Source organism: Spinacia oleracea, chromosome 5, assembly GCF_020520425.1.
Source record: "Spinacia oleracea cultivar Varoflay chromosome 5, BTI_SOV_V1, whole genome shotgun sequence".
Lineage (NCBI taxonomy): Eukaryota > Viridiplantae > Streptophyta > Magnoliopsida > Caryophyllales > Amaranthaceae > Spinacia > Spinacia oleracea.
The window spans coordinates 26,335,960-26,362,724 of NC_079491.1; the positions used below are offsets into that span (position 1 = coordinate 26,335,960).

At 36.6% G+C, this 26,765-nt stretch overlaps 1 protein-coding gene across 1 annotated transcript; it reads right to left on the reverse strand.

Moving 5' to 3' along the window:
- Nucleotides 1-4,558: 4,558 nt before the first annotated feature.
- LOC130461016 (uncharacterized) lies at nt 4,559-22,235 on the reverse strand. The gene is made up of 2 exons (XM_056828886.1): nt 21,815-22,235; nt 4,559-5,836 (listed from the first exon to the last, which is right to left on the reverse strand). The coding sequence occupies exons 1-2, from the start codon at nt 21,842-21,844 to the stop codon at nt 5,021-5,023; spliced, it is 846 nt and encodes a 281-aa protein (XP_056684864.1). The 5' UTR covers nt 21,845-22,235; the 3' UTR covers nt 4,559-5,020.
- Nucleotides 22,236-26,765: the final 4,530 nt, after the last annotated feature.

A 26,765-nucleotide genomic window follows, 5' to 3' on the forward strand; every position in this document is an offset into this window, starting at 1 on the left:
TAATATGCATTATGTTTATTTATAGTCTTGCCTATTGAGAGTTTTGTTTTACGGAGTAGCATTTTCATTTTAACATATACAATTTTCTTATTTGTTTATAAGGTCTGATTGAATAAATGAATCCGGTGTATGATCCTATTGGGAAAACTTCTAAACTTGCCCGCTACCGAGAGTTAGGGTGGAAGAAAATCCCCAACCCTTTCAAAGAACATTTTGTGGGATATGAGTTCATCCTGAATTCCATGACCTTAAGGTTATTGGTTTATGCTCCTACCACACAATAGATTAAGCCTGACTTGATGTTCAATTGACCTAAATATAAATAATCTAATCATTTCCTAAATATATACATATACTCCGTGTGATAAGTTAACATTAATGAAAACTAGGTAAACATAACATGCGTATCATTTATGCGTACTTATATTGGTCGTGCTTTTAAAATTAAGAAAAGCCTATATGACAAATTACTCTATCCTAATATCCTTACAGAGTTACAAATGACATCAGTCCAAAAACAAAGAAAACGTACTCCTAGTGATAAAAAAAAAAAAAAAAAATTATCTATCCACACTCTTGTACCAGTAGGGAGGATCCCCACTCATTTACTTTGGATTGATCTATCGATCATATACTATATATATACCCAAGCCCATAGGATGAGGAATTGCACATAGTTTTACGAATTTAGCAAGTGGGAGTTCCTTAAAAATATACAATCCTCATGTGTTAATTTCAGTAAGGGAATAACGAGATTAACTACTTGAGTGTACGTATGTGCCAAATAATGTCACCCACATCATATTTAAACATTAACATCCAAAACAATAACTGAATAAACGGTGGCACAAATTATATCCAATCAAAAGAACCAACACATTTGCTTTGGGACTCAGATCCAACATTTTCCGTATTTCAACGCAACTGAAAATTTCCCAGCTCCTAGTGGAATCTGCAGGACTGCAATCCATTGCATGGCCGAAACACTTTTTACGGGTATCCACTAATCCAAAGGGCAGATTTTGTAACGCTCAACCGCAATCAATTTTTCTATATCTTCGAGTAAAGATGGCTGTAAGTGGGGTCGGGTCGGGTTGAGCCCATGGACCGTGGGCCTAACCGGGTCGGGTCCACTCCAGGTCCACGTTGATTCGTGCCGTATCGGACCGGGCCGAAAAGTTAAAAACAAGGCCCAAGCTCGGTCCAAGTCCACGTGCTTTCGTGCCGGGCCGGGCCGGCCCGTCGTGCCTAAGGCTAATTTGACTAAATTTAACGTGCTTTGTCATGCCGGGTCGAATCGTGTCGTGCCTTGTCGTGCTTTTTCCAAAACATTAAGGCCCAGGCTCGACCCACGGCCCACGACTTCGTGCCCGTGCCGGGTCGTGCTTTTGTGTGCTCGTGCCGGGCCGTGCTTTTTTCGTGCCGGGTCGGGTCGGGCTTCGGGCTGGCCCGGCCCACAGCCATCTTTATCTTCAAGTAAGACCTCATCTATTCATTCTTGGACCGGTAAACTTATCTTGTCGGGTCATATTTGTATTCATGTTCAATAAAAACTGATTGGAAAATCTCAATACAAACGTGTCTTATCGTGTTGACCTATTTAATTAATTGTGTCGAAAATCCTTGATACTAATCCCCTTTTTTAATGTTTGATTAGTGTTGTGTCGTCGTATTTGTTCATCATCCTTAGCCATCGGGACAAACTGTTGTTGCGGTAGTACAAGTGCTTCGTATCAAAGTAAGGCAAAAAGTAGGAGAATAAAAGTAGCACTATTATTTGTATTGGAATTACCCAAAAACTATGAGAAATAATTTTTGATGGTGGAAGAATTTGTACGCAAATAAGGTTGGTAGAGACTAAAATTTACGCGGAAGGCTTATGGTGATGGACAAACACTTTTCCAAGATCGAAAAAAAAAAAAAATCGTGGAAGCTAAATCTATAACCTAAGCTCTGATACCATATATGCTAGATTATGAGAAACTCTTTAAATTGGAGTGTATTCCATTGATCATATATATAGGGATTACAATTTGAGTCCTAATTAAATTAGGTATGTACCCGACTTTGAATTACCCGACTAGAAGTCTAATGTATCCTAAGAGAGAATATCCTAATACTCCCTCCGTCCCGGAATACTTGACCTGTTTTCCTTATCGGGTCGTCCCTTAATACTTGACTTGTTTCTAAAAATAGAAATATTCTAACAATATTATATTATTTCTCACTCCACCCCTATTAACCCACCTACCCCCTACTCCATACAAAAAATAATTAAAAATTCAACCCCTACTCTCCCCCAACCTCACCCCTTTACACATTTCCCACTAACTACATTAAAATAATACCCCACTATCAACTACTACCTATTAAATTAAATAAGTCAATTCAAGTCCCTTAAACTCTATGCCGGTCAAACCGGGTCGAGTATTCCGGGACGGAGGGAGTAGAATTCAATCTCTATAATGTCTCATTTTATAGGTTTATCACCAAATAAAATAAATTATTGGTTTTTTTTTCTTAGGCGGTGGATTTCTTGTCGTTTTCGTATTGGAAATTTCAACATTAACCCGACCCGTTTAATTAATCATGACGTGTCGTAAGCCCTTGACACTAAAAAGAGTGTGATGTGGCGTCAAAACACGTGTAAGCACGCTTCATGCTACACAAATAACTTATAACAATGACAAAAACTAGTACTCCCTCAGTTCCTTATTAGTTTTCCTGTTTTCACTAATCTGGCGTTTTCTAATACTTTTCCTGGTCTATTTTTTGACATACACTTATCCGTAAATCATGATTTTTTTTTTCTTACACAAATTTGTTTCCCCCCTCCCCCAACGTCCCCACATCCACTTTTGTTTGTATTTTATCAATAAACAACTCCTTACTTTATCCATTTCCTAAAAGAAACTTTCAATAATTGTTTTCCTTACGCACTATTCCCATTTCTTAATACCCGTGTTTTTCTCTAAATAAGAAAACCACTCCGTAATAAGGAACGAAGGGAGTATTTTTTTGTATACAATAATTAGGTAAATACTTTTTTTTTGATGCGAATGAGTCACAAAGACAATATAAACACCTTTATGTTATTAGTATAATTTAACTTGTAAATTAGAATGGTAAAAACAAATTTTGATTTATTTTGGTGCAATAAAATGAATACTTCTCTGTATACTATATGTGACAACATTTTAGTTTGGAAAGGATTAAAAACATGTACTACGAGGCTAAGGTTGTTGGGTGTGACTGAGTCATCCTTAATGCACAACCTAGCTTCGGTACACTATGCAATGAAATTTAACGGTTGATAATACACACTTGTAACTAGTCAATTTAAAGGGGATACAAAAAACTAATAATGTTATTGAACACTTTAACATATTTTTGCTATTACCGTAAAATACTTGACACCTAGCTCATCAGTATTTATTCCGTAAAAAACAACGATTTTGGTTCGAATCAATCCATATAAGCTTGATTTTGATAGACTAACAATTTTCATAGTTCTTCCAAACAATAGACATGATGGTCAATTATTTTTCGTATTATTCGTCGTTTTAATTATTTATTGATAAATCAATTAAATTATCAAATGATATATGATTATCAGAAATGTTCTAAAATTTGTGTGGTGTAGATATCATCGATCATGTTATAATAGTTAACTAGTGTGTGACCCGGGCGATGCCCTGATTGCTACATTGAATAACTAATGTTTTAGATTTTTCTTGAGCTTAATATTTGACCAAAATACTTGTATTCCATAGAATGAAAAACATCCATTAAGTTTGTCAACTACACATGCACGCTAAGTCATTTATCATGGCAAGTAAGTTTTCAATCATATCATCTTACAATTTGTATAATTTATTTTCTCGTGGAACTAAGTACGTCAAATTAATAAACACTAAATTAGATATATATGCAGCTATGTAAGACACTCCTATAGTTGATTCTTATGAGACTTATGACATCAGATTTCTTCATGGTTGTCATAATGTTTAATTTTTTTTTTCCTTTTCAAAATAGTCCATATATAGAAATTAAAAAATCACATACAAATTTATCTGTTTTAGATTTCATGTGAACATTTATTTATAAATTAATGTGAAGAGAAAAACCACAATTGGTGGTTGGTTAAGATGGTAATGAGAACTATTATCCAAACTGCCTCATTGTATAGATTTTTGGTTGCCATTACATACTACATGGTGAGTGGATGATGTGGCGTGAGGAGAGTACTACGTGACACATATACATTTTCCACAACGCTTTTTAATATATTAGTATAGATTAAGGTACGTTCATTGTCCCTTGAAAGCACATTAACTTCATTTTCAACTTAAATTGGGCTTCTCCATCACACTTCTATTATTTCAATTACCTTATCTTTAAAATAAAGGATGCAGTACTTTATTTTATGTGGCTATGAATCATTCCAAGTTTATTTATATATCTATCCTGTTCTGAAAATAATGGATAAACCTTGATTTTCATAATTCAGTTATTGGACATTTAATTTGGACCTGAATTTTCGACTCAAAATATAAAAGAGCAGAAAATTGACATCAATTATATATTTATGTATGGATAAGATGTGGTTTTTTTTTTAACGCAACAAGACGAATATATTAATTAGAAATTAAGGGTTTGTTACAAAAGCCACCTCTCGCAGAGGTAAAACATACGTTAACCAACCTAACAAACTCCCCAAAGATGCTACCAAAATATTACATATTCCCCGAATGATTAAGGCAGAAAACCATAACCATCTGTATGAGCTATCCCCATTACAATAATCTACTAATTTATACAACTGAAAAGATAGTGTTCTGATATTTTCCTTTTAGCCCGCAAAAACTTGTTCAAAAGGGACTTGTTTCCAGCAGAACCTTGAATCATCTTCCATGTCCTATTATATTCATACTTATAGACAAAACCAGCAAAATATTCTGACGCCATCTTCCAATTCAACCACATCTGCGTCTTCACAAAACCTACACCTCACTTGATCTTAATTGTTGGCTACCTCACCATCTTCTAGCTCAACAATTTCTATGGGATTAGAAACTGTTGAGCCACCAACAACAAAAGGTTCGAACATTTTACCCTTTCCTTTATCCTGAGAGAGCTGTTGTTTCCCACGTGCAATATCTGCTGCTTGCTTAATATCTGTAACAATTGAACCAAAAACAATTTGTGCTGCTGAAGAAGTTGTTGGAACTACAGGGGTTACTTGGGTTGCACCAGTGGTTCCTATCCCAGCTTCTCCTCTTACAAACTCTGCATAATCCAGATTAGTCAATTCAAGTTCTTTAAAATAATGCTCCTTTGCACAAGCTGGTATAATGTAGTGTAGTTTGTGACCAACAGCCATCACCAAGGCATGTGCTGCAAGATCATGAGCTACTTTGTTGCAGAAACGAGGAATGTGATTGAATGTAATGATCCAGTTCTGACTTAACATATTAGCCACTTCCTTCAGGACAGGGCTGAGTTCATGATAACTATTCTCATCCATTTTCTCCAACATTAACTTGAGTTGGACAGCATCTGTTTCCACCTCCAATTTGTCCATGCTAAGATCCTTTGCAATGATTAAACCCTCTCTGAGCGCATACAGTTCTGCAGCTAGAGGAGAGCTGACGTTGAATTTACATGAGAAGCCTACGAACCATGAGCCATTAGGCATTCTGAAAACTCCCCCTCCTCCTGCTTCAGTCATGGATTTCCATGCTCCGTCCACGTTGAGCTTCAAGAAATCTGGTTTTGGTGGGAGCCATTTGAAACCAAAATTTCCAGCTGCCTGATTCTGTTTCACATCTTTACCCTGCAGAATGAAATTAGTACTTTTCCAGTCCACAAAAAAGGAATTATACAATGAAAAGCAATGCTTCATTTGGAGATTGAAAATAGCATTATTTCTAGAAGTCCAGATATGCCAAATGGCAACAGAAAAAAGGACTTTCCATCTCATAGAACATGAAAGATTAAATTTGATCCATTGTTTCCATTGAAGATTGTAAAAAGAACTAAAATTAAATTTCTCAGTATTCCAAATCCTCTGAAATATGAAAGACCATAGAATGCTTGATTGAGCACAGTCTCTGAATAAATGGATATGAGATTCTTGATCTGAGAGACACCTTGAACAAATAGAGCTAATTTGATGAATAACTCGATTTAAACCTTGGGCTACAGGAAGAATCTCATGAGCACAATTCCAAATCAACATTCTGTATTTGTAGGGAACTTTTATCTTCCAAATAGACCTCCAGAAAGATTGACCATTATCCACTGAGCGTAAAGAGTTATTAAGTTGAATATAGTACGCAGATTTAATGGTGAACGCTCCATTTTTAGAGTATTGCCATCTAATAAAGTCTTCCTCTTTATCATTTGAACTTAAAGGATAAGCAAGAATAAGATTTTTGATTTGAGTAGGGATTAAATGAAGAATATCCTCCAAATACCATTTTCCTCCTTTAATAATTCTATTAACGTACCAATGTGCTTTAGAATCTGGAATTTTAACGTCTTTAAGAGTATACAAAGGACCGTCCCCAATCTAGTGATGAAACCATAAGGAGGTTGACTTCCCATTTCCTATATTAATAATTAAACCTTTTTTCAGAATCGGTCGGCCTTTAAGGATGTCCCTCCATAATGGAGATTGAGTACTATTTGGGATACAATCCAAAAAGTTGGATTTTTTAATATATTTTTCTTTAAAAACTTGAACCCAAAGTTTGTCAGGACGAGTCAAGATAGACCAACCTAATTTTTCCATAAAAGAAAGGTTCCATTCCTTTAACCTACGTATTCCCAATCCTCCATTATCAATGGAATTAGTAACCTTTTCCCAAGAGATCCTAGTCATGTACCTATTTCTATCAGTTTTATTCCATAGAAACTTGCGACTACCTTTTTCTATTTTGTTTATTATAGAAATAGGCAAAATATTAGTCTGCATAACATAAACCGGAAAGGAATTTAACACAGATTTAACCAAGGTACATCTACCTGCCATATTTAAAAGCTTAGCCTGCCATCCTTTAACCTTGTTAGTAGATTTATCAAGAAGCTGAAGGTAATTACTAATCTTTAGTTTATTTGGTCTTATGTCAATGCCTAAGTATTTCCCAAAACAAGTTGAAATTCTGAGATCATAGGGATTAGCTATCTCATGTCTCATTGAATGATGCATCGTATTAGGGAAGATGATGGTAGATTTTTGCATACTAATCCTTAGACCTGACCTGTGTCCAAAATCCTCTAGAGTTTTCATAATATTACACAAATTCCTAGCAGAGGCTGTGCTAAATAAAAAAACATCATCCGCATAAAAAACATGCGAAAGTTTAATATTTTTTGAAATAGAAATCGGTTTCCACAAACCTAAATGGACTTGCTCTTCTATCATAGTAGACAGCCTATCTAAGCATAACACAAAGATGTAAGAGGATAAGGGATCCCCTTGTCTAATCCCCCTAGTTGGATAAAATTTGTCACAAATTTCTCCGTTCCAGAGAATAGAGATAGACGAAGACGTAATACAAGACATAATAAGAGATATAGTTTTGTGGGGGAAGTTGAAATGTAATAGCGTGTCTCGTATAAAACCCCATTCTAGACTATCGTACGCCTTAGAAATATCCAATTTCAACGCCATTATTTTATTTCTCTTTTTTGCTTTATGAAAAACATGTGCCATTTCTTTAACAAGGATGACGTTGTCCTCTATTCCCCTACCTTGAATGAAACTAGATTGTAACGGACTAACAATCCGATGAAGCACTTGTTTTAATCTTGAGGAGATAATTTTAGTTATGAGCTTGTAAATAGTGTTGCATAACCCAATGGGTCTAAATTCTGTGATGCTTGAAGGCCCTTGAATTTTAGGAATTAAGGCAATGTAAGAATAATTAATTTCAGCCGGGATTTTCCCGTTTTCAAAGCAGGAAACACAAAAAGTGGAAAGTGAAATGTTCATATCACTCCAAAATCTTTGAAAGAAAATCGGTTGAATTCCATCTGGACCCGGGGATTTAGTAGGGTCCATATTAAAAAGATTTAAACGGACCTCATCCACTGTAACCTTAGCCAAAAACATAGATTTTTCAGAGTCATCTAATCCTATATTACCAATAGTACTACTATTTAACAGACTCGAAAAGTGAGTAGTAGTAAATAAATTGACAAAGTAGTTTGTGGCTAAATTTCTTAGAGAATGTTGATCTGTAATCAAATCCCCTAAATTATTTTGTAAGGTGAGAATCTTTCCTTGCGCTTTCTTGATTTTTGCTAATGTATGGAAGTATTTAGTGTTATAATCTCCAAATTTTCTCCAATTAATTCCAGCTTTTTGAGCCCAAATAGTTCTTTCTTTTTTATAAATATCATTTAGATCCTCAAGAAGTCTAGCCTCCAGATTTACTAAAAATTGAGAGTAACGTTTACTTAGCGAAATTTGAATTCCATTTATTCTAGCTAATATGTTTCTCTTTTGATTTCTTAAATTACCAAAAATATTATAGTTCCAGGAATGCACAGAACGAAGAAATTTATCCCTTCCTTGGATAAAATCCTCTGTTGGAGGTTTCCAATTATTAACAAAATAAGAATGAAAATTGGGATGATCTAACCAAACTTCTTTACATCTAAAAGGATAATTTCCAGAATGGTTAGGGTTTGTTAAACTTATTAAAATAGGAGAATGATCAGAATAAGTACGAGGTAAATGGTGCACTTTAGTAAAAGGAAAGGAATTTAGCCATACCGAATTCACCAAGGCACGATCGAGTCGTTCCTGAATTAGAGCAGCCCCTTGTCGTGCGTTAGTCCAAGTGTAAGGGCATCCATTGTACCCAATATCCACTAAACCTGCGTCATCCATGAAGTTTACTAGATCGGTGCATTGAGCTGGTTTAAAGGCTCTCCCTCCCTTCTTTTCGGATTGAGCAGTGATTTCATTGAAATCGCCAAGAACCAACCAGGGAGTGGTAGGTGGAGGGAGATCACCTTGCATACCTCGCCAATATTTGTGCCTTGCCCCTGAAGAACTAGGAGCATGCAAACCAGAGACCAACGCTTCCTTACCCAGATTTTTGAAATGGAAAAGCGAGTGAAAATGATTATTTTCAGAATCAAAATCAATCAAATCCACTGTTTTTTTTCCAAAAAAGCCAAATACCACCTCGCTTCTCTACTGGTCTTACTATTCTACAGTCATCATAATTGAGCAACCTCATTACTTCTCTTCCTCTTGATCCATCTGATTTTGTTTCCAGAAAAATGAAAATATCAGGATGATGAGAGCCCATTACCTCCTTTGCATGAGATAAGAACAAATCTCTGCATGCTCCTCGAACGTTCCACATGCAAATCCTCATATTTAAGTCTGGACGTTGAAGAGCAAAATTCTTACGAAACGGGTTAATCGGGTCCAATGGATGGTGAACCCAATGACCCTCCCAATCCTTCCAAAATTGGGGTTTCCCTGTTAGAGGAATGTCCTCCACCTGAATTGGAGTGAGATAGGTGAAGATCTGTCTCTGACCCAAATTTGGATTCCAATATTTCGCTTGAATTTGAACACCCACCACTTCCTCCTTGGTGAGATACATTGCTGTAAGGCGATCGGGGTGGCCCATGTCTTGACCTTGAGTTTCGAACCGCAAGGGAACTATGGGAACTCCTCTTGGCAATGGAGGGAGAGGTTGACGATTCAAAGCTGGCGCTCGGGTCGGAGCCCCGAATACCCAGTTGCGCTTGCCTGCATTCAGCCTCGGGCCCACCGCTATGGGTGACTTGGGGTTTCTCTCCCAATTGGAAACCCTGTTTCTCAGAGGCAAGGAATATGGAGGGCCCTTGTAATTGAGAGAGTTGAGGGTTTTCAAACTGCTCCTCAGTTCTCCCAACGTTGCTGTTGTTCCTTTCCTGGTCGTGCATGTCGACATCGGCGATGAGGGAAATAGATTCAGGGTTCGGTCGGGCTTTTGTCCCCAGGGATCCTCCGGTAATGTGGACGGGATATTGACCGGAATCCTGCAAAAGTCCTTCCTTTTCCCTAACTCCTGAGATCGTCTCTGATAAGTGGTGATTATTGGCAATGTCATCTCTATGCATGAGACTTTCGGCTTTTGATCGGATTCCATGAGAGACGGAAGAAGAAGAACTAAAAGGTTTTTGTTTTTTAGGTGAAGAGAGAGAAAGTGTAGAAGAAGGGGAGTGGGTAATAGAAACTGCTGTGTGCTTTGGACTATTTGAAGACGTATTTGTGGGGGTAGAGCAAGGGTTTAAAGCATCAACAGCCAATGTATTTTCTGAAGGAAATAATGCCCTTGGTCCAAGTATGCATTCTATGTTAAGTCTAATAAATGCGGTTCAGTATTAATTAACAAGTTAATAATTCAGTGAGATCAAGTGAGCTGAATGCCTAGCTAGAGGCCGCTTCAGTTCAAGTGGAATTAATGATATTAATCCACAGCTTACTCTTGACTGAACCCGTAGGGTCACACAAATAGTACGTAAACGGATCAAGTATTTAATGGCATTAAATACTCCATCTATGAATATTCGGAACCGACGGATCTTGGTTTCAGTGGGAGCTAAGATCGTCACAGGCAAGAAATGAATACTCCGGAAACGATGATATTGCCGGAAACGGAAATATGGATCGTATCGGAAATATGAATATTATCCAAATCGTAGATGTTGCCGGAAACGGAAACATGGTACGTATCGGAAAATATTATTGGAAATGGAAATATTACCAGAATCGGAAATATTGCCGGAAACGGAAATATTGTCAGAATCGGAAATATTACCGGAATCGGAAAATAATTCCGGAAACGGAAATATTAAATATTTGTTCGAAACGGAAATTAATTCCGGAATCGGAAATATTAAATATTGTTCGTATCGGAAATAAATTCCGGAACTGGAAATTTAATCGGAAGCGTATCGTACGAATTAGCATCGGACGAGGCCTGCCGGACGAAGGCCCAGCACGAAGCCGGGCCATCGCCCAGCAAGCACGCGCGCCAGAAGCCCAGCCAAGGCAGCGCCCAGGCCTACCACAAGGCAGGCCCAGCGCGCGCCAAGGCCACGGATGCGTGGGCCGCGCTGCGTGGGCTGCTGCTCGCACGCGCATGGGCAGCCCTTGTGGCTGCCGTGTGTGTGTGAGTTTGTGCTCATGCGTGATTCCTAAATCTACAGAGTTAGTGTATGATTAAATTCCTATTCCTAATTGGATAAATTAATTAAATAGAATTCATGTAGGATTCTAATTTCAATTAATTCGTATCCTACTAGGATTACGATTCCTTTTCCATAACTCTATAAATAAAGGCCTAGGGGTCATTATTTAAACACAAGTTTTAAGTATTCAAAACTAAGATTTTTAAGCAGAAAAATCAGCCAATATTCTTGCCTACCTAACCGAAAATATTAGAACCTTAAGGGCGATTCTAGTTGGTCAATCTTAAGGCGGATCCGGACGTGCTGTGGACTATCTACGGAGGGACGACACTTGGAGTCCTAAAGACTTGTTCTTGTTCGGTTCGGGCGCAGCTAGGGAAGGCACGCAACAAAGAGTATGCATCTAAACTATGCTAAATGATTATGTGTAAATAATATGTTTCCTGGCTTTATGGTTTTTCCGCATGATTTATGAACTGTCATATGAATCATAACCTAACAGTGGTATCACGAGCCCCTTATTATTTTCATAATCTAAATTGCATGAACATGGTTAAATATTACAAATTTGCAAGAATTAAAAGGGGTAATTAATTTTCGTAATTGTTAATTAATTGCAAATTGCGTTTATTTAATTATACGTACGCAGTTTTTCGGCAGTTTCTTCGTTACTCATCCGAATTGAGTGATTTTTGTGTCAATTCCGCATGTAAAAGGCATTCTAAAATTTTGACAAAAATAGTTTTTTTCTGCCGAACCCAGAATTCTCAAATTCGAAGCCTAACTATGACTTTTCGAAGGTTTTAGTTTTTCGAATGCAAAATTTCGTAAATTTAAGATGTTAAATTAAATATTTGCGATTCTTGTTGATAAATCTTGAATTTTTGATTGACCTACTGCATATGTTTAACAAGTTTGAATGCCTAGTCTTGTTAATTATGCAATCTAATTTGTAATTATGATTAATTTGTTGAAAATTAGAATAATTTAGAATTAATTTGATTTTCATAATTAATTGTAATTTAATTAGAAACCTATGATTAAAAACCACCATAAAAATTGTAAATTTATGATAAATTTTAAATTTTTATGACCTAGACTTGAATCCATAACAATCGGAAATCAATTGGATAATAAATTTTCGATTTTTCGCCCTAAAATTATGAAATTAATATGATTTATTAATTTGTCATTAATTTTGGAAATAAAAGTTTTAATTTTTATGCAATTCGCTCATAAAACTTGCACGCACAAAGCAATGGACGCTTCGTGTTACCCTTAAGGGGTGTTGTATAATGCGGGCATGCGACGACGAGCAAGGGAGCTCGTCGCCCGTGCGGCACGAATGCAATGAGCAAGGGCGTAGTGCACGAGCACAAGGCAGCAGCCCTGCCTTGTGTCGTGTGCCACGAGCAATGGACGAATGGGCATGGGCGAAGGGCGAGCCAAGGCAGTCGCGTGTGGGCAGCAAGCAAGCTGCGCCACAACGCGCGCTGCCTCGCACAAGAGCGCGCTGCCTCGCGCGCAGCGAGCGCAAGCTCGCGTGCCACGAGCGCTGCGCCTAGCATTGCTCGCGCGCACAGCGAGCGATGTCGCCCGCCCAGCGAGCGATGGCTCGCGCGCCCAGCGAGCGATGTCGCGCGCCCAGCGAGCGATGGCTCGCGCGCCCAGCGAGCGATGTCGCGCGCCAAGCGAGCGATGTCGCGCGCCCAGCGAGCGATGTCGCGCGCGCACTGCGAGCGATAGCCCGCGTGCGATGAGCGCTGGTGCGCGCAGCGAGTACCAATGCGTGCGGAGGCTTGCGATAGGGATGCAGCAGCTATGCGACGAGCGCATGGGCTGCGCGCGCATGGCCAACGATGGCTGTGTGCGTGCGGCCCATGGGCGTGCTACGCGTAGGGTGTTTGCGTTACGATTAGATCGTTTTGAATGTTTAATTTGAAAATTTCAGTTCACGTAATTTTAATTAATTTTAAAATTAATAATTTAAATTATTTTCTTGGATTTTAATTTTGAATATTATAATTATAATAAATGTTATTTATTCTAATTATTTTACTAAAATTAAAATCATGAATTAATTTAAATGCGACTGAAATTAAATTAAACTTTTTGGATTCAATTATAAATTTATATGAGCTTTAAATTTTAATTAAATTTGTATGTTTCCGGTTAGACTAGAAATACATTTTTACGTTTAAAATTGGTAAAGCATATGAATTTATTGGTTTAAGTGGGAGCGCTTTTTAGTCATAAACTCTTGATTAGGTCTACAAATCCTTAAGGTTAAAACAACTTGATTAGAATTAATAAGGACTGAATAATTGGTAGATTATTGGTGCCCTTGATTAATTGCTGCAAATGTTTACGTGATGCATAATGTGTTTTACTAACCAGCTATGTGGGCCATTCATGATAATGAATGGGTGAATGGTATATATTGTATATGTACTGTTTTGCAGGTTATGAAGTGACTAGTATGGCCCAAATAGGATAGAAAATATGGTCTGCGTACCATTAATTTGAATGTAATTGGTCTAAAGTACCAAAGTTATTTTTCAATTCAAATATGGTCTGCGAACCATCAAATAGTTGTAATTAGTTATAGCTTATCCTATTTGAAGAAAATGGTGCCTCCCACGGAGATTTTCAAGACGGACTTTGAAGTCAAAGCTTCAAGATGAAGTCGGGCCATACTAGATCACATTTATCTTATGCATGCTTTAAGTTATTTATTGTTTTAAATATGTCTTAAAATGCATGAGATCAAAAGCTTGATTATGTTGCATGATTAAGGATTTTAGTTCAGTTAAAATCTAACCAACATAGTAAGAGCCTTAAGTTCCAAACTTAAAAATTGAGTTAAAAGGTGCCATGCCAAAATATACACTTGCTTGGATATCCTTTACATCAATCTAGTAATAGTTTTCGCTCAGCGAGGTGTTACTTATTGGTCCTAAAGGGGCAAGGTACACAAATAATTGTGAGTACATGTTAGTTTTGGTGAAACTCAACGATATAAGTAAGGAGTCCTTTTATGTCGTGGCAAATTCGATAGGTTTACCTAATAAGTTCTTAGACGTACCTATCAACCAAGAATAGTTTTTAGACTATTAGCAAAAGGCTTTTGCTTACCTAAGATGTTCTAGGATTAAGTCGACAAACTGTGCTTAGTTCTTCAATGATTTTAGGATCTTGGAATCATTTTATTCACACCTGCCGGAACAATAAAATCGAATAAAATGCTAATAACTTGTTTGAATTGCATGGTTGCTTTAATTTCAAGTTATTATTCATGATAAATGTTTAGACTTTGCATGCTTCAATGTATGTTTTAATTATTGTTTATAATTAAATATCTTGCACTGCAATAAATCCTTTTAGAAAGGTAACAGTAAATTTCCTCGATTGGTAGTGAATCCAAGAACGATTCACGGAAATGAGAGAAAGTGAGCAATTTAAAATGTACGTTTCTTATATCGACTTTTATGGTTGTTTTCGAGTATCAAAGTCGAATGGCAAACCGATTGGTGCTTGTGAATTCAAAATACAATGTGGTTTTGAGATCATAAAGCATTGAGTTTAAACGCTCAGCTTTACCAATGGTTAACAACCTAAAATCCTTTTTCCATTTAATTCTCGAATGAGTCTAGTTCCTAGACATTCGAATAAGATCGATGCTTAGAGAACTTTAGAAGCTTCTGGTAAGATCATCTAGTTGAAACAGAATATTCAACATAAATTAAAATGGTAAAGAACCTTGTTGGTGACATTGGACATGTCTAACAAAGTATAAAAGTCAACACTAAAGAATTCAATTCTTAAGACTATAAGAAAGGGTACAAGAAATAGGAAAACGAGGAACAAATGAAAGGAATTTACGATTCCGTTTCTACCTATAAATTTATGTTTAAAGAGAAGTGACCTAGCAATCAAACTTCCTTGGTATCATATACCGCTTGAGGTTCTTACTTCGGTAATAACTCAAATAATGGAAGCTAGGATACACTAATGACCTACAAGTGGGAAATGAAGCATGGCAATGCTACATTAGTTGTAGGGTCATCTAGTTTGTTTTAAGTCCTTTCAAAGGCTGGAACTTAATGGCTATTTTGTTCCATAATCAGCATACCTAAATTTCTGCTTCAAACACAGAAAGACTCACATTCAGAAGAACAAAAACAATGCTTGTTTGTTTGTTTATTTGAATGAAATGGTCAATTACTGGTTGAGTCAATATGCTTGATTAAAACAAACAACTCTTTAAAGAACTTTACTAGGTTCAAATCAAACCCTTGATTTGAGTTCCATTAAATCTTTGGCATTGTTGCTTAGACCATATCAACAAGTTAACATTCATAAGCTCTATTTTGATGGACTTTTGAAAGTTGGTTGATTTCTAGATCAACTTAAGACAAGAAAGTAACAAAGAATATGAACTATTGTTAGAACGCCTAGACGATAGAGTTCAAAGCTAAAGAAAGGTTTTATGACTTTATTATTTCACATGGATTTGAGTGAATATAGGTTTATTTACTCAAATGTGATATAAGTTGAATCTGTTTGGCTAGTTCAAAGATTCAGAAGTATAAAATCCACTCGGCAAGAAATCATAAAGATCTAGGTTAGATCATGTTGATGATTACTTGAGACCAAATATGATCATCAATGATTGTGTGTTGTAATTTCACAATCTAGCTCCATAAGATATGGCATATCTACGTTGGAATGATCGAAGTCAATTAGTACTTGATTCGATCAATGATGAATCATAAAGACTTTTCCTATAATTTCTAAAACAAAATGCTCAACTACCACCAAACTAAACCAAATTCGTCAAAGCTATTGAAAAGTAATTTCAGGATATCTTTTCAATTATATATATCTAAAGAGTTGCTAAACTCAGTGGGAGCTTAGTGTTTGTTATTCAACAAACTAAGGCCCAAGTCTAGATATATGTTTCATTGTGATTTATTCAAATGAGACACAAGGGTATTGTTTCTACCACGAATTTTTGAGAACATAATGTTTGTTTGCTCGAAATAATGTCCTTTTGGAGATTCGTTTCCAAAATGACAAGTGGGAGAAAATAGACCTCGAAAGTTTTCGAGGCGAACAACAAACATAAACGGACATTCCGGAGGCTTTTCGAAGTGCTTCAGAAAATCCGAACTTATTCTTTAAAGACTTTAGAAGTGGCTTTAAAGAATAGACATCTCTTAGAAGACTTTACAAGTGCTTCAAGGAGAACAGAATATTCAAAGGACTTTCAAGTGGCTATTGATATTCTATTGTTTGATGTTCTATACCCTAGTAGGCATAGAGTTCAAGTCACTGGAACTATAGATTCTTCTATTAGATAGTGAAGAAACATGGAGTTCAGGTCACTGAAAACTATGCAATTCTTCTATTAGATAGTGAAGAAACCTACAACTTGCAGTCAAACTATTATCATGTAGATTAATGAGTTTGTGACTTGTAAGAAAGCTATGACGAAACCCAGATTCCCTAAAATGGTTAAAGGCCATATATAGACTCAAATATTTTAAATGGTTAGAGGCCATAAAACATACTCAATGTTTTGATGACAAAAATGAAATTTTGTTGATTTGCAAGAATAGTTTCACACCTATTGGTTGCAAGTTTGTTTTAAGGATAAAAACCATCAAACATGGAATTGTGTTCACACACAAAGCTAGATTAGTTGCTAAAGGTTACAAGCAAATTCATGGCATGGATTGTGTTGAAACCTCATGCAAAATCGTAATGCTTAAGTCTATAATTCAAGCAATGATTGCATATTGGTACATATGGCAATTGGATGACAAAACGTATTCCTCAATCAAATGTTGGAATAAACTATGTACATGGTATGTCATAGGATTTGTGGATCCAAATAAATGCTTGAAAAGGAAAGCTAGCTTATGAAATCTAAGTCCAGATTTAAGCAAGCAATTGGGAATTAGAACTGTATTTTAGTGAAGCTAATAAGTATTTTAGTTTCATAAAATATACATAATTCTTATAGATATATAAGAAGTTTAGTGGGAGTACTTAAAACTTAATTGGTCCTATGTGTATTACACACATATCTCTCTATTGTGAAATAACATTCAAATGCTAATGACTTAGATTTGAAATTATTCATCAATGATGGACCATGGCGAAACTTAGTACATACTGGGTATTAAGATCTATTTACAAAGATCTTATGATATTGTTTTGGATTAAGTAATGGCATTTACTAAATCAAACACGAAAGTCTCCATTGGAGATATTCGACCCATGTGAATAAATCTAAGTAAAGAATGTTTGAACTATGTATAAGCATTTACTAAGTTAAACATCAAAGAGTCTAAATGAGATTCTTAACCTATATTATATGTCAAAGAATTTAGCTGGATTCAGTATCTACTAAAATTGAATGAGCTAAAGTTACATGAATAGAATTCAATTGGGAATTATTCTGCAAAAGAATTTATCATGTATGATATAATATGAGGATCGCCAAAAACGTATCGTATGACTTTAGGCATGACGAACATATACCAATCTCTATTGATCTAAGTGAAGATCAACTAGATTGAGATCAAGAATACTTATGGTACATAGGAATAGTTCTTGATCCAAGGAAATAAAGATACGCTAAATATTGATGCTACACGCATAAAACACTGGCAAAGGATCAAGCAAGACCCTTTGGAGTTAACCATTGATAAGGACGAGCTATAGAGCATCGTGTTTTGAAATGGCAACATGGATTGGAGACCATGAGTTGTTGCGTGGGAAATTAAAATATTAATTTCTATGTTCTAAGATATAGTTGGAGAGTCTTCCACATATCTATGAACTGCTTGGATAGGTAAATCCAAACAAAGCATCACTAGCAACCTATAAAGTTGAAGTAAAAGTAATTATTGCCTAAGAAGCAATAAAACAGGGGTGTTTAAAGTTCTTCACTGAACTTGGGTAGATCACTTATCTGCTGGCTTGATGGTTCTTCATTGAAAAATGCGTAGAACCACTCTTGAAGCAAGAAAAACGTCTGCTAACTTGATGGTTCTTCATTGCAAAATGAGTAAAACCACCATCGAAGTAAGAAAGACTAGATCACATAATAAACAAACTCGAAAAGATCTTATCATCATATCTCGAAGAACATTCGATGAAAAGGATATTAAGATTGGCAAAGCATGATAACTAAACCTATGCAACAAGTGAGAAGCAACACTCACGTTGTAGCACTGGAAATCAAGCATAGCCTTGAATTCCATGAATTGTTTTAGAAGATGGGTTTTGAGGCCCATGGTTATAAAACATTGGGGTTGAACATTTATCATATATGAAATGTATTTTCATATTCCATTTAATCTTGGTTTAGTATTAAATGATGAGTCCCTTCAAATTTGACGATATATTCAAGATAGACTGTCAGGACCAGTCCTGTGACTAAGAAATGTCTATCAAGTGAACTTGAATGTCAAAGGTTGAAAATGGTCCCTAGTCGGAGTTTTCTATAAAATTGGACGCATAGAAAACGTTAGACGATTAGAATGCAAGATGACTAGTAGTTCTGTTTCTTGAACTATGTGGACATGGCAATGTCATAATCATTTGCATAGATACTTACTTTGGGAAGACTAGTATCGGACAAGACCTATGAAACTTTACTGTAAGAGATGAAAATCTGTCATAAGTAAATTTCATTAAATTATTAGACACTAAATCCTCAATACCTGAGTGATTTGAGATTACTTGTTTGAGAACTGGTTGCTTTGACGTTGACCAACCGTCGCACCGTAAAAGGAGGCTATAAAGGCAACGCTCAGGTAATCACCTATCAAACGAAGTCTAATCTCAAGATCGCAAGATTGGGATTGTCCTCCCATAAATCGGGATGAGATGCTTAAAAGTTGTACAAGGCCACTCGGAGAGCTAGAAACTGTGAAATGCATGGCCGTGCTCGGATGAATCATAGGCTATGATTATCTGTTTATTTGATCAGTTGAACTCTGAAACCGAGGAACACCTCTGGACATAATAAGGATGACAACTCTTACCTTATGTTCAAGAGCAAGCATCGAGCGACAAAGGAATTAGGAAATGCACACTTGTCCCTAAGGACAAGTGGGAGACTGAAGGAAATAATGTCCTTGGTCCAAGTATGCATTCTATGTTAAGTCTAATAAATGCGGTTCAGTATTAATTAACAAGTTAATAATTCAGTGAGATCAAGTGAGCTGAATGCCTAGCTAGAGGCCGCTTCAGTTCAAGTGGAATTAATGATATTAATCCACAGCTTACTCTTGACTGAACCCGTAGGGTCACACAAATAGTACGTAAACGGATCAAGTATTTAATGGCATTAAATACTCCATCTATGAATATTCGGAACCGACGGATCTTGGTTTCAGTGGGAGCTAAGATCGTCACAGGCAAGAAATGAATACTCCGGAAACGATGATATTGCCGGAAACGGAAATATGGATCGTATCGGAAATATGAATATTATCCAAATCGTAGATGTTGCCGGAAACGGAAACATGGTACGTATCGGAAAATATTATTGGAAATGGAAATATTACCAGAATCGGAAATATTGCCGGAAACGGAAATATTGTCAGAATCGGAAATATTACCGGAATCGGAAAATAATTCCGGAAACGGAAATATTAAATATTTGTTCGAAACGGAAATTAATTCCGGAATCGGAAATATTAAATATTGTTCGTATCGGAAATAAATTCCGGAACTGGAAATTTAATCGGAAGCGTATCGTACGAATTAGCATCGGACGAGGCCTGCCGGACGAAGGCCCAGCACGAAGCCGGGCCATCGCCCAGCAAGCACGCGCGCCACAAGCCCAGCCAAGGCAGCGCCCAGGCCTACCACAAGGCAGGCCCAGCGCGCGCCAAGGCCACGGATGCGTGGGCCGCGCTGCGTGGGCTGCTGCTCGCACGCGCATGGGCAGCCCTTGTGGCTGCCGTGTGTGTGTGAGTTTGTGCTCATGCGTGATTCCTAAATCTACAGAGTTAGTGTATGATTAAATTCCTATTCCTAATTGGATAAATTAATTAAATAGAATTCATGTAGGATTCTAATTTCAATTAATTCGTATCCTACTAGGATTACGATTCCTTTTCCATAACTCTATAAATAAAGGCCTAGGGGTCATTATTTAAACACAAGTTTTAAGTATTCAAAACTAAGATTTTTAAGCAGAAAAATCAGCCAATATTCTTGCCTACCTAACCGAAAATATTAGAACCTTAAGGGCGATTCTAGTTGGTCAATCTTAAGGCGGATCCGGACGTGCTGTGGACTATCTACGGAGGGACGACACTTGGAGTCCTAAAGACTTGTTCTTGTTCGGTTCGGGCGCAGCTAGGGAAGGCACGCAACAAAGAGTATGCATCTAAACTATGCTAAATGATTATGTGTAAATAATATGTTTCCTGGCTTTATGGTTTTTCCGCATGATTTATGAACTGTCATATGAATCATAACCTAACATTTTCGCCCAACGTCTTCGAGCTTGGAGCCACGTGTTGGAACTCGATGTTTTCATTAATGTGTTTGCTTGCTGATATAGAGAATAGATTTTCTTCATTATTCAAAACCATAAAATTATTAGTAGAGCACTGAAGCTGCTTTGTTGATTGGGCGGAAGAAGAAGAGGGTAAGTCACCTGCATTTTTTGAAAAAATCGTAGCATTTATTCTGGAAATACTCTGTTGGTTATTGGATTTCTTCCCATAGTCATTAATTTTCGAATTGTTCGAGGTAGTTCCTCCCAATCTTCCTTTATAACTGTCAATTCGTTGTTTAGTGTATTTCTTATTAGTAACTAGAGTCCAGGGCCCATATTCTTGGGTTGTATTGTTTTTTAATTTTTGTGGATCCACTAACCCTTCCTCAATACTATCATTATTTCCTCGTTCCTGATTTTTACAATCATTAGACGAGAAATCCGTAGTATTAGGAATACTTTGATCTAAGTGTTTTTTGTTTAAACAATTCTGTTTTACATGCCCAATTCTTCCACACTCAAAACATAAAGTATCGAGATTCTCATAAGTTATTATCTGCCACTCCCCACCGACCCAAACTCTTGTAATTACTGGTTTATCTAAATCAACCTCAATACAAACCCGTGCATATCGGGCCCTAGTGATTTTGTCTGTGGCATAATCCACTCGAATGGGTTTGCCCACTAATCCCGCAATACAAAACAACGCTTCCTTATCGTAATACTCCACAGGCAACTCCGAGAATCTAGCCCAAACCATAATTTTGTCAAAGTTATGCAAAGATGGTCTAAAATTTGGTTTCCAAGTAGTGAGCATAAGGTAGTGGTCCAAAATGAACCATGGACCTCCAAATAAGGCTTTTTCATAGTCTTCTTCAGTCGAAAAACGAAAATAAAAAACTCCTTTCCTTACCTCAATAATTTCTAAAGATCCTTTAATTCTCCACATAGCTCGTACCCTTGTTTCCATATAAGACGATTTAATACTTAGTCCTAGACATTTACCCATTAAGGTGTGTTTCCATGGATTTCTTAATCTAGCTAAGGTATTTTTATCAAAATGAACTACTAAATTACCTTCAGGCGCCATGTCTTCTTGATCCTCATTCAAGTCTTTAGATGCCGTTATAATTCCTTTAGCCTCCTCGAACCATTGCGTGGATTTGCTAACAGCCTCTCGAAAAGATATGGTTGGTCTTGCTTTTTTTGATGATTCCTCGCGAGATAATTTTTTGTCTGAAATCGTTTGAAACTCCATGGTTCCTTCCATGTGATCCGTTAAATCCTCCATCAGGACTTCCCTTTGCTCAGTAAGGTGGTGATTATGATGAACATGCAGATCATTTGGATTAGGAGACGGCGTCTCCTCCTCCATTTTTGTCTAGGGTTTTGGTGAGACCAACTACGAATTGACTTCCTAAGTTTCTCTCTCTAAGTTTCTCTCTCTAAGTTTCTCTTTTTGTGCTCCTTTTGGATAAGATGTGGTTGGAAATCAATATAAACGTCTTTTCTATGAACTTCTAACTTGGAGGGTTACCCCTCCCCGCACACTTTATGTTGATATAACTTGTTGGACAGTTCTCCGAATAGCTAATGCATAAAGGACATGTTTAACGATAATGAATTAGGGAGATTAATACGCTTTTTATAGGAAAAATAACTTTTAATAATTTTTTTAATATTAAAACCCAACTATGTGTGCTTAATATTTCGTATATAATATGCTCTAAATTAAGCATACTCATCGTATGTTTTAGATAAGCTAAAGATCATCATCATTTTATTAAAACGGAAAGGACTATCAACTCAAAATACCAAACGAGTTCATAAAAGTTACTTTAAATAGTAGTAAAGATAAAACACGCTAAAAAATAGGAACAATATCAACGTTATTGTGTTATACTACGTAATATATATGAACTTCACAATAAGTTCACGTAACTAACATCCCTTGTTATTTGTGAATATGGAAAGACGTACAACTTAAAATCCCAAACGAAATGGATAAACTAGCTAAACAAAGTCGCAAAGATAAAGCACGCTGCACGCCAAGTCGCCAAGAGAAGGAAGTACCTACGTTACCCTTTTCCCAAAAAATAAAATAAATTACGGAACACTTGAGATGATGGCTAACATTAATTTACTATTTTACTCTACTCTAAAAATAGCAATATTTATGATTACTCTGTACGTAGTATATATTACTTGCAACCATGGATGAATAGTTTTTACGAAATCACAAGGTGTTGGGTATACATTTCAAGTCTCACATAGGAGAGATAAGAAAGAGACCTTTTGGTAAGGAACTCAAAAACAAGTCTGTGCTGCTTTGGACCAATCCTACACGGATTTGTTTTTGGGCTGCTTCCCAAAAGGCATCATACTAATGTAGTTAATGAACTCTTATAAATTAGGTAACTCCTTTTTATCTCTCCAATGTGGGACTTGGGAAGTATTTATTTTTGGTCTCCTTTCCAAAAGGCCTCATACTAATATACTATTGTACTGGTTTTGGATCCTCTATAGTTCTAAAATAACTCTACAAGGTAGAGTTTGAGCATATCAGCCATTGAATTAAAAATCAATGGTTCATATATTATCTTTTCAAAATTTCCCCTATTTTTTCTCATCAATATGAGCCATTAATTTTAAAATTTATGGTTTAGATACAACTCTACCCTGTAGAGTTTTATTAAAACTTTAGAGGATCCGGACTCTATTGTACTACGCAGTTGATAAACTCTAGCTAGGTAACTAATTATTTCTCCGATTTGGAATTGGGATGTATACCCAGGCCCGGCCCTGGGGGTTGTTTTGAGGGGCAACCGCCCAGGGCCCCGCGTAGAAAGGGCCCCTAATTTCAGTTCGACAGTTTTATATACCAAGTAATAAAAACTGCAGCATAATAATGAAGAAGTTTGTAGCGCAGTTGGTTTAAAAGGAATGTTTGCGTAGCAAGATTGTAAGATCGATACTCATTGGGGGGGGGTTTTTTTTTTTTTTTTGATGCAAGCGCGGAACGTTAATATAAAATAGTTAAAAAGTTACAAGATTGTTCAAGGGAGTTTGTCCTCCAAAATTACATCCACAACATAGCCCGGGGTTGTTCAAAATACATTAGATTAGATCTATCTATTACATCCGTACGACACATTTTTGCCATCCTATCCGCCACTTTGTTAGTGCATCTTGGAGCAAACTCCAACTCAACTCCTTGGGGGGGTTTTACCATTCATTTTGCTTAGATTTTCTACTTGGGCAGTTGGGCTTACCCAAAAATGATTCTCTTTTGCTTTTTAACTCACTTCTTCATAGTCCAGCCCCGAATTGCTTTATGCATTTCTTCAATTTTTTTTAAATTTTTCTATAGCTATATAAGTATGATGTTTACGGAGTACTACTTAAAACGTAAAGTACATAAGGAGTACAATATTTACATTCAAATCGTTTTGCAAATATACTACAGTAAATTATTAATTAGGAGTATTTTATTTTTAGCACGTTAAATATTAAAATTTGGTTTGACATCTATGTACTAAGGGCCCCTGTCTAATATTTCGCCCCGGACCCATAAAAGATCAGGAACGGCCCTGTGTATACCCAACACAAGGTTGTCAAAAAATAATACGTTGCGTACCCTCAAATTTAACGTGATTAGTGATTTAAAATCATTTGAAACTACTTGCAGTTGTAGTAGATCATATATTCAAGAATGGATCATAACCACGTTTTTTTGTAGGGTTCATTTTTTGAATTATTGTTTGTGCAGCTTCAATATCAATTATAGTGGCAGCTGGTATGATACCGTGACACGGTCATGAATCATAATCAAGATACAGTGAAACTTGTTTGATCTCCATTACCGTCATTTTCTTAACATTTTAGTGCAGAAAATTGAACACCTTGTTAGGAAAATAATCTACGTTTAAGTTTACACTATATTGTCCCATGTCAAAGAAATAAAGGAAGGATAACTAAAGGTGTCTTATATATTCACTTGATTTTTTACTTATTTTTTTGAAATTATTTTAGTTATAAGTTGTATTAGTGAGACTAATGGGAGCAGGAAGTGTTTTCTATAACTGTTATAGAAAACCAAAATATATTATACCATGCATTTTTGTATATATATACTTTAAACTTTTTATTTTATCAAAATATTGATTAATGCTACTGTGATATATTATAAATGGTACTCGTATCAAATGTAGGTTAATGGCTCAGTTTTTTATACCATTTGCTCAGTGGATTGTTGGAAGTATAGGTATAGTGATGCTTTAAAAGAATGAAAATTGTGCTTGTCCCACATTGACAAAAAATAAGAATTTTACCCACTTTATATATCCTCACTCCACTAATAGGTTTGTTAGAAGACTTGAGAGGAGGCTCTAGGCCACCGCACACGCGCGCGGGCCGGCTCGGGCGAGTGGCGAGTGGGTATTCCGGAAATTGAGTCATTGATTGATTCTAATTGATTACCGAAATAATTTATTTCTTCAGCCTTCCGTTATTTATTTTGGCTTCCTCCTTCACAAAGAAAACACATAATTTTTTTCTCTCTGATTCATTTTGGGCAACGTTCAATTTCGTTTTCAATCTATCTTTTTGTACTACACCAACGAGATAGATGTCGTGCAACCCTGGAGGTTGATTGTCAAGAGGCCGTGTGTACCTAACGGGGCGAATTCAACTTTAGGGCAGTGTTCATACACGCCACGACTTGGTTAAAGATAAGTTTATTCGTTCATTACTAGTCATTGTTCCTACAGTTGAATGATACCAAATATTATTGCCAATTGTATCAAAGATCGAGAAAATAAAAAACTGAGTCAATGGTACTCACTCTGTATTTATTTAAGGGATACACTTGCCATTTTTAGTAACTTATCAACATCACCATCTAATTAAATAATGCATCTAATTTACCCTATGACCACTAGTGGAAAAAGGCTTATTTGCATCCCCGCATTTGCCACGCCATTCTAAACATGTGACGCAAATGACAATTTTTAGCATAAAATTTAGTCATTTGCGTCGCAGCTTTGTTAAACTGCGACGCAAATGACTCTAGGATGCCCCCCAGAGTCATTTGCGTCGCAGATTAGTAAAACTGCGACGCAATTAACTCAATCAAGTGCGTCGCAGATTTACTAATCTGCGACGCAAATGACTCTGGGGGGCATCCTAGAGTCATTTGCGTCGCAGTTTAGTAATTCTGCGACGCAAATGATGTTTTGTATTTTTTCTAAAATGCGATATTCCACAGCGCGCGACCTAAATTGAAACCCAATTGCAAAAGCTTCACCCCTCACTGCTTCAATTCCTTCCTCCAACTTCCTCGGCCTTCCTCGTCCTCCGCCGTCAACCTCGTCCTCCGCCGTCAACCTCCGTCTTCCTCGACCTGCTGTTCGTCTTCCTGCCGCGTCAACCTCCTCTTCGCACAGCTCATTGTCCTCCAACTTCCTGCTCGTCGCCGCCCCCTGATCGTCGTTCAACCCCCGGCCTCTTCACAGGTCACTGTCGCCGCTGCTTGCTAACGCCGTCGGCTGCCACGCCGCTGGCCCTCCTCTCTTCAATTGCTCCATCGATTAATTAGGTACATTTAAATTTTATTTTGTGGATATTATTTAATTGAATTTTAATTGTGCATTTTAATTATAATTGTGGATATTATGTTTGAATTTTAATGGTACATTTTAGTTGAATTTTAAGATTGAATTTTAATTGTGGATATTATTTAATTGAATTTTAATTGTGCACATTTAAGATTTAGGTTTTGTTGAATTTTAATTGTAGTTTTTGGTGAATTGTAATAGTTGGTTTTGTTGAAATTATTTGTTTATTACAATTAGGTTTTGTTGAATTAAGGTTATGAAATGAATTTTTGGGTTTGTTTAGGTTTATGAGATGGTTTGTGTAGGTTATGAAATGATGTTTTGGGTTTGCTACAAAATTCGGGTTTGTGAATTTGTGATGTGAAATGAATTGTACTATGGGAACTTGTTATTAGTTATGGTAGGTTTTGTTG

Bases quoted from the DNA above. Each gene is read 5' to 3' on its own strand.
- LOC130461016 (XM_056828886.1), bottom strand. From the start codon at position 21,844: ATGAGGATCAAGAAGACATGGCGCCTGAAG. The intron at 5,837-21,814 runs GTAATTTAGTAG...TTCATTCTGCAG, and splicing joins AGAAGACATGGCGCCTGAAG to GGTAAAGATGTGAAACAGAA.